Here is a 13,318-nt window from a genome sequence, read left to right on the forward strand (position 1 = left end):
TTTGGGTAGTTTATTACTTGCAGACTCTTTACCCTCATAAGAAGGGAATGTTTTGACAATACATATTTAAAAGTTGCATTACATCTTTATTTTTTTATAATAAATCATTAATGAGAAAAGAGAAAAACACTCAAGAGCCAAGCCTGATACTCTTTAAGAGATCTGACATTCTAAGCCTGCTGTTCAAGATGTATGCTTTTATTGTGCAGGCAATTAAAACATAAAAATTAAGAAGAGGATATACTACATAACACTCCTATGTGTAGATTTCTGTCTCAAAAATTTCCTTTCTGGTTAAAAACATGAAGCATTCTCTGCATTTCTAGAAGGCATTTTGAACATTCTCTCACAGTTAGGAAAAAGAATATTTGCCATTAGATGGCACTATAAAACGGAATGCAGGGTTTTTTTGCCTAGTGTGCATTTCCTGCTTGAAAGGAAGGACATCTTTTCTCACATCCACTATTTTCCAAGCTGTAAGACAGAGCTTCCACTGAAATCTGAATACTGTACATGGATCCAAGAGACAATTCAGAAATCTGTTTTTCAAGATGACCACAAAAATATATCAATCCCATTTAGCAGTTACCAAACAGCTGGTTGCTAATCAGCCCTCCCCTCCCCCAGATTTATGTCCTTTCACATAAGACAGCTATTGGTCACAAAGCAGCTCGAGGCTCAGCTTTTGAAAAAAAGAAGAAAAAACACAAAGTATTCTGGCTAGGAAAAAAAATTAACCTCTGCCACCAGTTTAGTCATAGCAGACCCCCACAGGCTTGCTATGTCCAATTTATTTAGGGGAGTCAAGGTGTGTTTAAGAGATAGCACATTAACATCTTGAAGCCTGCCTGGAAACTAGCAACTCAGCATATGCAGTACTTGACATGTGTCAAGGTGTCAAAACAATCAATAACAGGCACCCATATATGGAACTGGATTGTCTTCAATTTATTACTGGGAGGGTTCTTTGAGATCAGCCAGTCCATCACCATTCTCAATAAAGGATTCACTTTACAGGCCACAATAATACTGCCTGCCAAACAGCTGCCTCTTAATGTTTAGCTGAGCTAAATCTTCTTCTCTCTCCAAACTGGATAGAACAGACTTCTGAGGAAAAGTTAGACAGGCTCGGAACTGCAAATCCCTAAAATAATAACCATTCCAATTTTGCCGAACCACCCTCAAGGACAGCCTAATATTGTCATTCCCCAATAATTTCTGAACATGAGCACACTCTATAGCCAAAGAGCCGAAAACAGAGATTATTTTCGCTATTATCTATGCAGGCAGGAATGTTTTCCTCTTACCCACAATCTGGCCTCGCACTGCATCTGTATCTGTGGGGTTTAGTTTGCATAGATCCAAACGTTGGTCTGCAAAGGAAAAATTGGGGTGGGGGGGGAGAAACTTGATGCAAGAACTGACTCAACCAACACTCAACATAGAACACTCCGACATGAAGTGCTGCCAATCATAGCAGACCTTTGGTAACTCATACATGCTTACATCCAGTATCTTTTAGCCTGCTGATGGCATTGGAAAGGAGTCGGACACATCCCAGGAAGCCAGCTCCCTGCTTTTTGTGGATTTTCTTGTGGTTCCAGACACTGATGGTGATAGAATCTGACTTCCCGACATATCTGGAATGATCAGTTGGAAGAAGATATTTAATTGAAGTTCATTCCTTTCCTGGGGCATAACATTTACATTCAGGAAGACCGAGCTCATTTTAATAATTTCTTGGTCACACTGCAGTTTTATCAAATATGGAAACATGTAATTAATCATTAGATCACTATAATTTTTACAAAGCGTGTTAAACTGACAATGTACTAGCACTTGTTAATTACAGGCAACCTTATTACAAACTGTGGAGCACAGAACTCATTAAGCTATGCAGATACTGCTTCTCTTTGTGAATCTGAAATTACTTTATCAACACATAGTGCTTTAGCCTTATTAGATAGACCACATGAACATTACACTATAAAGCACCATATGGATAACCCCCCTTGCCCTCAAAAGTGGCATTCCCTTATCTGTTCAATGTGGGATCTTTAAAGAGGAGCAGTTGAAATACAGTACCTGAATCAGCCATACTGCCTTCTTGTATACAAACAATGCAACCCAGGGAACATTGCAGTCAGCCAAAAAAGTGGGCAAGAAACATTTAAACAAATAAACAGCAAAGTTTTAAAAAGCATTTTGGATGGGTATGAGTAGGTCACGATTTTCTATCTACACTTCCCTAAAGAATACGGATCCCTTCCCTCTTTGCAACATAACCTTTACCAAACAGGTAGCTCATAACTCACAAGTCATAATGTTGGTTCCACTTGGGATCTAGCGTGTTCTTCACAGTGTCAGTTGAGTGGCACTGTCCAGACCCATCAACCACCACCTTTGCAAAAGGGTCAGGAAGCCCTGCAAAGAAGCAAGATGTGCAAGGTCACTACAGTCATTTATTGCAAGCAATCTCTAACAATGAAAGCGCATCCATTCATGCCTGTCTCCAGAATAACCCCCAAGAGAATGAGGTTCAGACACATGGAACTTGACACAGACTCTAATGAAATCCTTGTGATGTACAGTATCTCAGGGTTGTGTTGTTTTTAAAACAGATTAATTACATTTCAGTTAATTAAAATCTGTACTCTGTACATCCTTTAGATACAAAGAGCTCCTGATCTACCCTTGAGAGAAGACTGAAGGTAGGCCTGGGAGATTCATTTCTTCACAAGGCCTGCAGGCAATTCTACATTCTGCTTCATTTGGTAAGATTCTGCACTCTTCAAACAGCTCTCTCTCTCACACACTATTCCAGATAGACACACACACACACTACATGGAGAAGGAGTGATAAAAGAGAAAGGTTGCATGTCCACTACAGGTGTGGGGGAAGAGAGAAAAGTTGGAGAAAAGAAAGAGCATTGGGGGAAAGGGATCTAGGAGGTTCTAACTCACTGTAAGAACCTCTGCTAAAATGTAAGACAGCAGCTGCACGGACTATAACCGAGGCTGTAAAAGATGGCAAAGGATCTTCCTCCCCAACCCTGACAGGAAAGGGTTTCTCCACACTAAGAAAACAGTTAAGAATTTCTAGAGAAATGTAGTATGTAAACAATTCCATGATATAGGCATGTCAGCAGTAAACTGAAAACCCTAGAAATGCAAGGGACTGTTATAGTTCAAGCCACTTTTCCAAGCCCCTGTTGTACAACTGCCACAACAAGCTTCTCCAAGAAAAGCGCCTGCTTGACCTTCCGCACTTGAGGCTGCAGGCTGATTCTTATGTTAATTCTCTGTGACTTGATATTAACATGACACAAGATCTGCCATGCCTTATAGTGCCATTCCTGATTTAGAGGAATAAGGAGAGCAGGAACAATTTTACTTGCCCACAGTTGTGGTTGGATTTTAAACAATTTGGGGGGGGGGGGGAGGAATAGCCTGATGTTGCAGCGTTTGCACAACAGAAATGTCAGTCAGTTCCGACTCCTGAGAAATTATCCTTAAATGGCCCCAACAGAAACACACAGGAAAAGAACTAACATCGGTATAATAGCTCAAATATGCAGATGGAAAAAAGCAAGCATGAAAAAATGTATCGACATTTGCCAATTACTTACTGAAGAAATCTTTTTTTGCAAGGTTCTTGGCACACAGCACTGCAAAAAATAAAAATAAAAGATGACTGAATTCCACCCATATTTCACTCAAAAAGGAGGAAGGCTTATCTTACACAACTCAAGTTCAGAAAGCTAGGAAAAAGATACAATGGGATTAGCACTTCGGAACAACAAATATGTAGATTTCGTCTGGAGTCACAGTCCATAGATTTCCTTCTCAATGCTGGACTCCTAGTATTCACCACTAATTTGTTACACATGGAGAAACCAAAATACTGTATCTTGTATTTGCATTAGAGCCACTTCTGAAACCTGAAGAATACATCTGGATAGTATAACCTACCTCTCATCATCCAAGCCCTAGTGAGAATATAAACAAGGTCTTAGAGCTTTTCCTCGGTCTCTTTTGATTTCTTTTTTTGCAGAATTGTGTTTGCGGTACTATGCGTGCTTTACTGTTTGTGTACTAACAAATTGGAAGAAGGACCTCAAATGTGGAGGGATGAATTTTATTACTATTTTCTATGTGAAAAAGCCATACGGTTTGCAGGGAATTTTTTAATGGGTAAAGAAGAAACAGTATTGAACAACAGTTCAAACAACGTGACTACACATGCATGATCTCACATTTGTTCTTTTGCCATGATTAACAGCAAAAGAGTACTTAAAGGCCCAGTTGGTACCAAGACTGGATTCATTTCAGAAACAAGTTAAAATGTACAGTACTGTAGTTCTTTATCCAGGCTTTTAGGGCCCAGTGACAGCAGTAACTTGTTAGATTATGGATTACTTTTTATCATACTATGTTTTGTATGGTTTAATGTTTCAAGTAGCATGCTACTTCCTGAATTAACACTACTGTATTTATCTAATGGCTAAAACAGAGAAGAACACTTCTTGGCTGTGACAATAGCCAATCAAAATGCATCACAGAAAAAAAACCAATTACCAGTGAAGGAAGGAAGTTGGCTTAGACAACAAAAGAGGTGGCTTTCTAAGGCGCAGTTTCCCCTTCACAGGAATCTTGCCATTACTTAAGAGGGTTAAGACAGGATAATATAAGAAATACCACTTCAGTATTTAGACATGTGGGGGGAAGGGGTTTAGCCCTATCTGTCCTTTGTGAAAGACTCCATCTCTGTTCATGGAAAGCTAGCATACAGGGAAGAATACTGATCTAGTGTTGACAAACAAGGAATTTGACACAGAGTATTACTATATACTTTCGGAACAGTGCTGGACATTTTGCATCACATGCATTTTCTATATTTCCACAACAGCACAGAATAAAACAGCCACTACTTACGGACAATATTATGTGGCATATACAGGGTGACAATATGACACACTGCTTTAAGAGGCTTTGTTTGCATATTTACACAGAAAGACACCACAAAATACTACTATTTTCTCTTGGTATGCTGAAGTATTTACTATTCACATCATCTCTGCTTCCTAGGCTTAATTAGATTTCTACGTCTTTGACAGCATTGCTGCTAAAATAGTAACCACCATACTAGGAAACTGAAGAATTAAGCTTGGTGCCTGTTTTTAATCTCACTGAGATATTAAAAAACGAGCACAGCTCTTATAAGTGCTATTAAGAAGCTAGGAGTCTCAGAGTACCAGTGTAGGATAACATGAAAATTACAGACTAAAGAATACAAAACTGAAGTAACATTTTTGTTTTCCATTCCAAAAAGACTACTGAACAGAATGCCCCAAACCCAAATATACCAGATTACTTTTACCTTTATTATGGATTCCAGTGTTCCAGATCACCATGATCAAAACTACATTCTAATTTTCCCCCAATTCTTTTCAACTCAATTCTTCTCAATCAAATCCCATCAGGGAAAATGAATATCATTAATGAAATCTATTAAACAATTCTATTTTTGCAAAAACCTAGTAGTGGGAGATACAGAAATATGAGTATTCAAGAAGCTAAAGCAACAAACTCAAATGAGTACAAAAACTGGTTTCACCAATAACATGTCTGTCCCATGGTGTTTACCTTGATGCTAATTGTCATGTACCCCCAAACACATCTTCCATTGTGTGTTATACGAACTGTTATTTTTTTCTGCCCTAAAATAATGTCAGGTGTCTAAAATAATACAGTTTCCATTCAAACCCTATTTTATTAAATACAGCACACACATATTTTGGGTTTTTTTAAAGTCCAAAAATGAAGTAGAAGTGGTGGGTCAAAGATGTTTTGGGGTTGCTTTGCTGCTTCTGGCACTGGATGCCATGACTGTGTGGATGGCATCATGAAATCTGATGATTACCAAAGAATTTTGGGGTGCAACGTGGTGGCCAGTATCAGAAAGCTGCGTCTCCACCGGTCGTCATGGGTCTTTCAGCAGGACAATGACCCAAAACACACTTCAAAAAGCACTCAGAAACGGTTACAAACCAAGCGCTGGAGAGTTCTGAAATGGCCAGCATTGAGTCTAGATCTGAGTCCCATAGAACATCTGTAGAGAGATCTCAAAATAGCTGTTGGGAGAAGGCATCCTTCAAATCTGAAGATCCTGGAGCAGTTTGCAAAAGAAGAGTGGTCCAAAATTCCAGTAGAGAGGTGTAAGAAACTCTTTCATGGTTACAGGAAGTGAATGATTTCAGTTATTTTTTTCCAAAGGGGATGCTATCAAATATTAAGTTAAGGGTGCCAATAATTCTGGCCAGTGCATTTTTGGGTTTTTTGTGTGGAATTGTATCTGATTTGACTTTTCTTCTTTGTTTTTCTGTGTTGTTCCAACACAAACTAAAGAAATGAACATGTGAGTACCAAAACATTTGCAACTGCAACAATTTTCTGAGAGAAGGGTAGCATTTTCTGACAGAATTGCAAGGGTGCCAATATTTTGGCCATGACTGTAGAAGACAGAGTTGTTGTTTGTTGTTGTTTAGTTGCTAAGTCATGTCTGACTCTTTGTGACTCCATGGACCAGAGCACGCCAGGCCCTCCTGTCTTCCACTGCCTCACGGAGTTGGGTCAAATTCCTGTTGGTAGCTTCGATGACACTGTCCAACCATCTCGTCTTCTGTCGTCCCCTTCTCCTCTTGCCTTCACACTTTCCCAACATCAGGGTCTTTTCCAGGGAGTCTTCTCTTCTCAGATGGCCAAAGTATTGGAGCCTCAGCTTCAGGATCTGTCCTTCCTATGAGCACTCAGGGTTGATTTCCTTCAAAATGGATAGGTTTGTTCTCTTTGCAGTCCAGGAGACTCTCAACAGTCTCCTCCAGCACCACAATTCAAAAGCATCCATTCTTTGGCGGTCAGCCTTCTTTATGGTCCAGCTCTGACTTCCATACATCGCTACTGGAAAAACCATAGCTTTGACTATGCAGACCTTTGTCGGCAAGGTGATGTCTCTGCTTTTTAAGATGCAGTCTAGGTTTGTCATTGCTTTCCTCCCAGAAAGCAGATGTCTTTTAATTTCGTGGCTGCTGTCACCCTCTGCAGTTATCATGGAGCCCAAGAAAGTAAAATCTGTCACTACCTCCATATCTTCCCCATCTATTTCCCAGTGGTGATGGGTCCAGTGACCATGATCTTTTTTTTTTTTATGTTGAAGAAGACAGAGCACATTTGTTTTATTCTGTTTCACAGGGCAGGGCTAGCACAAGTTGAAACAGGAGGGAATCAAGTTTCAGCTAAATAGGAGGTGAACCTTCCTAAGGGTGAAAGAGCCAATTTTTTTTAAGTGAAACAGACATCTCTAGATAGTGGTCAGCTCTCCTTTGCTGAAGGTACCTCAGAAGAGCCCAGACAGCCATCTCTTACGGATCTTGTAGTTATAAAGGCAAGTATGTACAGTAGTGAGTTTGCACAAGTAGCACAATTCCATTTTCTACTCAGAAAGTCCTGCCATGAGAACACTAGATTGCTCACATGTGCAAGTGCTGCCTTTGTACAAGCAGTAATCTCCACAACGAAAGCCTTCCCTTGCCAACAGTGATGCTTGTCAAAGTCACATGGTCCATCATAACTACACCCGATGGGCCTTCCTGCTCAGTAGGTCAAACCAGATGCCATAATGCTTGCACTGGGAGATGTGTTAGATGATTTCTGAACTCTGAGTGTACAACAAGCCTTCAGAAGGATCGACTTTAGAGATCCAGAGAGTGGGCAAAAGAAGGATTTATCACAAACAAGTACAAGTTTTATAAAGAACTGAGACAGACTTTTAAACAAATAGATCTATTGCCATCATGCCTAACTCTTGACAAGCTGCAAACAAAAGCATTTGCCCAACTTACTATAATGCATTCAAATAGTAAAAACAAAACAATTTTTTTTCTAAAGACACTGCATTTTTCCCGTTTACAAAAATAACAGATATTTGGCTGAAACATCAAGGCATAAGACAGTTTGATTAATAAGGTCTGGTTATGGTATAGTCACAACAGCACTTTTGTTCAGATTCAAGCAGCAGTTAGCCAGGAATGACTCAATGCACACTTGCTTCTTTTTTTAACCAACCACCTACCATGGACTATGAATAATCTTGAGAGTATTACAAAGCTTAATTCTTTGCAGCAAACTTATAAAACAAAAGAGAAACAATCTTTTATTTTATCTATCACAATCTGCTTATATCAAATGTATCATTCCAAAGAAAGAAAATAGCTCCCTCCACTGAAAGTGGTAATTGTCTACCACCACTGTCCATACAGTCGCATGAATGTGTCCCACAGCCAGTTCAGGATCGCTATGTCCCCACATCATTCTACAGAAGTATTTATGATCACTGTCAAGTGTCTCCTACAGTCAGAGTTTGGAAAAAGTAACTTTCCCAAGCCATACCTTGCCCTTACTGATACAGTCATGCCCCGATGGACGATTACCCCGCTCTACAACAAATCCGCTGTTTTAAATGGTTTTTTTCGCTTTGCGATGATCGGTTCCCTGCTTCAAGAACCGATTATCGCTTTATGACGATCAGCAAACAGCTGATCGTTGGTTTCAAAACAGCTGCTGGCTGAAGAAAATGGCGCCCGCTGTTTTCTAGGATGGATTCCTCGCTTTACAGGCACCGAAAATGACCGCCGTATGGAGGATCTTCGCTGGACGAGCAGGTATTCAGCCCATTGGAACACACTGAACGGTTTTAATGCGTTTCAGTGTTTTTTTATTTCGTTTGATGTTTTTGCTCTACAGCGATTTCACTGGAATGAATTAACGTTGTCAAGCAAGGCACCACTGTACCTTTATATCTCAGTAACTGAATTTCTAGAAGGCTCTAGTAAGCGGCCCCAGCAATGTGTCAGACACCAAGCCCAGAACTATTTCAGGGGCAGAAAGATAATCAGATATCATGCAACGTTTCATTACAGCTGGTTAGGTACTGCAAGCTACTTGCAAGTGCAAGATAGCTGGAGACACATATTACTCCTGGGAACAGAAATGGCTAGTTGTGACTTTTGCAGTATTGGCAAGCAAGTGAAAGAGGCTGCTATAAACCAGGACTAAAGAAATAACAGCAGGAGAGAAGAACTCATAGTACCACGGTACAACCTGGCACATAGGAAAAAAAAAAACAGCTCTAGGGTATTTATACATGACAGGTTGTTCTGCAATACTATGTGTATGTTTTGGCACACTTCTAGAACTAGTATCAGCTGGCTGCCTGGGAGCCTGACTGCACAAATAACTCTGAAACTGTTGTCATCAATAAGGAAGTAGAGAAAGGTAAGAGGGCAAATGGTATCAGAAACAGCATTAAGCGCACAGCGCAGACTAGCTTTTACTTTCATAGCTCCCAGCAAGGAAGTCCTAGTACTAACTGTATTAAAAAACACACAAACAAATCCTAACAATTTAAAACACAAGCTGAATAACGTACAAAAGCATCAGAACAAAATGATGGAGCTTAAGAGACCAATTTCATTATTTTCAGCAAAGAATATTCAACATATTTTTCTCCTGACAACTCACTCCTGGATAGAAAAAAGAAGCACACTCTAGCCCAGTGATTTTTTTTTTCTAACTGTGTTCCCAGGAATTGTAAGGCTTTTCAAAAGCTTCTTTCAGTGAATAGATTAGAAATGGCAGGCAAACATCCTGGAAATGATTTTCCCACAACTGCAGAAGAGCCACAGAGGAGCAAACGCATATTCTAGGTCTATAGTTCCTAAATGAGGTTCTCCAGATGTTTTTGAGTGACACCTCCCTGACCAAAAGCTGGGCTGGACCAGACTTCTAGCAGTTGTAGTCCAAGAACACCAGAGGTCTCAAGATTGATGATCATTACTCTAGGTGTGAATTCCCATTTGCGCAAGGTGATGGTGGACCTCCATGTGCAGTGGCTGTGTCAAAGGGAATGCACACAAGACTTCTTTGTGATGAACAGATATTCTTTGGCAGGCCTAGTGCTGCTCCACACCAGATACAGTGGTGCCCCGCAAGACGGGCGCTCCATTTGATGGAGTAATCGCTTGATGTTCATTTTTTGCTATCGCAAAACGATGTTCCCTATGGGGGAATTTCGCTTTGTGATGATCAGTTCCCTGCTTCGGGAACCAATCATTGCAAAGCGGTGATTTTTTAACAGCTGATTGGCGGTTTCAAAATGGCCGCCGGGTAAACAAAATGGCTGCCCGCTGTGTTTTAGCACGGATTCCTTGCTGCACAGGCAGCGAAAATGGCTGCGTTATGGAGGATCTTCGCTGGACGGTGAGTTTGAAGCCCCTAGGAACGCATTAATCTGGTTTTAATGCGATTCTATGGGCTTTTAAAAATCGCATGACGACATTTTCGTTCTACAGCGATTTCGCTGGAACAAATTAATGTTGTCATGCGAGGCACCACTGTAATTAGAAAAGGAAATCTGTAAGCCACTAATGTAGCTAAACTCATCAGAAAGAAGTGAGCATGTGAAGCAGTAAGCATAAGGGAAGAAGATTAACACAAACAGAAGTCACAAAGGGTTAAAGGGAAACTTGTAAACTGCCAAGTAACGTGAGACTCTCCTACAAATCATCCATGCACAGAAGCCTTGTAAAATCAGCAGAATTCCTTCAAGCCATTCATGGCCCTACCAAGTATAAAAGAGGTTTAGTCAAGTAGATTACAAATTACAAACCTATACAAGTCCAAATCCTTTCTTGAATATATTTTGTGTCATTGAGGAAAGAAGTATCCAAGATTAGAAATCGAAAGGTTCCACAACAAACACACACAATGAAAAGAACCTCTGCAAAGGACAATGAGAGGCACTGTTCTGGAACTGGGGTAATAAGAGCTATCACTGTTAAGATGACCAGATCAATGGGAGGGTGAGATATGAGATCTTCTTTGCACATTGTAGCACAAAACGATATCTGGTAAGTGAAGGCTTAAGTAAGCTGATAGGGACAATGTAAAGATCAACTTAGTTGTGTTGCTACACAAGAAAAAGAGGAAAATGCAACTCCTGAGGGACAGAAGTAATACTAGGTCCTTCTAAGCATATGAAGCTACAGTCTTAGACTAAGCCTCCTTTCTGCTTTTCTGTCATTTACCTCTCCCTGCCCTAGTTTCTAAAAGCTTACAGGAGATGCAGAGCCATGGGTGGAAACTTAAAATATGAAAATTAAAGCTGTAGTCCTCATTAAGGCAGTTGATCATATTCAGAAATCCATGAGCTTTTCTTCTATAGCTGCTTAATTGATGTGCATCCATTCTGAAGAGAAAAGGAGGACCATCTCAGTTTATTAAAGAACTGAACACCTAATTAATTTCACCCACCCCCTCTTTTTACCAACACACCGATGTATTATGGGTGCACGAAGTGCCAGGTACTGTAGCATGTTAAGCATATGGTTCCAAATACAACTTTTCATTGATTTGTTCCTACCCAGTAGGCAACCAAACTGCATAAGCCACCTTCTGTGCTAGAGTCTAAGAGAAGCAAAATTCCTCCTGAGTTTTACCCTATCTACCACAGAATGTACAAAATACCACTCTTAATTCTTTAGCTTGAAAATAATTGTTAAAAATTGTTTTCTTTACATTATTATTCAGAAGACAGACTAGAATTTATACAGTTTAAGATTAAGCAACAGCTAGACATGCAATGGGGGCTTCTGCTTTTCTTTTTTTGGGGGTGTGTGTGGAAGAGTAGACTCCACTGTTCTATGCCAAATCATTAGCTGTTTTAAAGGGACATCCAGTTCCAAAAGTAGTTTGCGATACGGCACTCTGTGACTGTTTCTATGTAAGCCCCCTCACTCTCCAAGAGCATGGAAATAACTGGATTTCTGGATGCCTGTCATAAGTGAAATAACTCTTCACTACACATCCTACAAAGTGGCTAGAATCATTCTCAAACCCTTCAACTCACCTTCATTGCCAGTCAAATTCATTCTATCACTGGCTATATTCTTGCAACCCCAAATCCAAAATTAGAAAGGTATTTACAGCTTGTGACACCGTAAGCAAACTCAGCAGATTTAACATTAGCCATACTAGATGGAATTGCAATATTGGATGCTTGGGGCTTAATTATTCTTAAAGAAATTTAATAAGTTAACTTACTGATAGCTCAATAGAAAGATTACCCATTCTTCCTTTTGAAGAGGGAAAAACCCACTGGAAACTATCTCAGAGCTGCCTTTGATCATCTTTTACCTGAAGATAGCTCTTGTGTGTGGTATTCCTGCACTCTATTTCAAGAACTGTTTATTTTTAGTTTGCTGTATAACTTTCCCTGCTTAATCTCATCTGAAGCTATCTCAGAGCATCAAAATTTCCTTTAATGGCTATCTGCATAACATGCAATTCCCCAAACCCATGGATCATCAGTGACCTATTTAGGAGGGAAAATCTTTTCTGGCATTGCTCTATGCAACAGAAAGCTATACTGTACTCCCAATGCTATTTTAGCATGCCAAGAAAAGTTTCAAAAAAGTATTTTCCAAATAGGTAGCATTGAACAATTTGATGTGGTAGTCATAAACACACACAAATCTTTCCTACTTTATAAAGAAAAAGCAAGTGTAGTGTACAACTACAGCACGTTTCCCAAAACAGTTCCATGGGAAGAAAGCAGAAGCAGTCCGATCTATGTGGATTAAATCCCACGCCACACTGGCCTGAGATTAAATTTCAGCACAAATCTGATGAATAGCTTCTTCTCATCCAAATTAATGTTTCTGTATGGTACATTCAGAATGTCTTAGCATCTTTATTGCAGCAATCTTCTCAAGCAGCAACAATATCTGTTTTTATCCTGGACGTATGTGTTTATATGACTTTTAACTACATCAAAGTTTGAGACATTCACAACTAGGCTAAGTAGGTTTTTCATAAAGATCCCTTTCCCCAAACAAAACAGGAAGACGAAGGAGGAGCTGCCTAAAATAATTTTACACCAGATTTTTATTTATGGCCATAATTGTTGCATTCACAAACAATTAAATCACTGCCACAAACTGCATCCTAAAGAGTAACACAGGACTTTACATCTACCTTTCACTCCTTTGTTACCCAAATTTGATCTGCTGCCATTTCACCTCTCCCTATACAATGTTGTGAAAATGCAAATACTCTCTAGATCTCTAAAAAATGTAGCCATTTCTTACCTTGACTAGTGTACCTTTCTTTACTACAGATTCCCCTTATCTCATTGCAAGGTGTTCTCCACTCCCCTGAATTGGGCTGTGAAAGCGATTCATCTTATTTCCCAACACCTCAA

The 13,318-nt window shown here is 39.8% G+C and overlaps 1 protein-coding gene across 4 annotated transcripts in view; it reads right to left on the bottom strand.

The window, feature by feature from the left end:
- SMURF1 (SMAD specific E3 ubiquitin protein ligase 1) overlaps positions 1-13,318 on the bottom strand; it is a 46,663-nt gene that overhangs the window by 17,652 nt on the left and 15,693 nt on the right. For 3 of the 4 annotated variants that reach the window (XM_072982419.2, XM_078381411.1, XM_072982420.2), the window contains exons 2-5: positions 3,630-3,668; positions 2,316-2,424; positions 1,507-1,640; positions 1,308-1,373 (exon numbers count right to left, since the gene is read on the bottom strand). In XM_072982419.2, coding sequence (XP_072838520.1) covers positions 1,308-1,373; positions 1,507-1,640; positions 2,316-2,424; positions 3,630-3,668 — 348 coding nt within the window. The remainder of the gene's footprint in view (positions 1-1,307; positions 1,374-1,506; positions 1,641-2,315; positions 2,425-3,629; positions 3,669-13,318) is intronic. The other variant, XM_072982421.2, reaches the window with a different exon arrangement.

The sequence above is a fragment of the Pogona vitticeps genome, chromosome 13 (assembly GCF_051106095.1).
Source record: "Pogona vitticeps strain Pit_001003342236 chromosome 13, PviZW2.1, whole genome shotgun sequence".
NCBI lineage: Eukaryota > Metazoa > Chordata > Lepidosauria > Squamata > Agamidae > Pogona > Pogona vitticeps.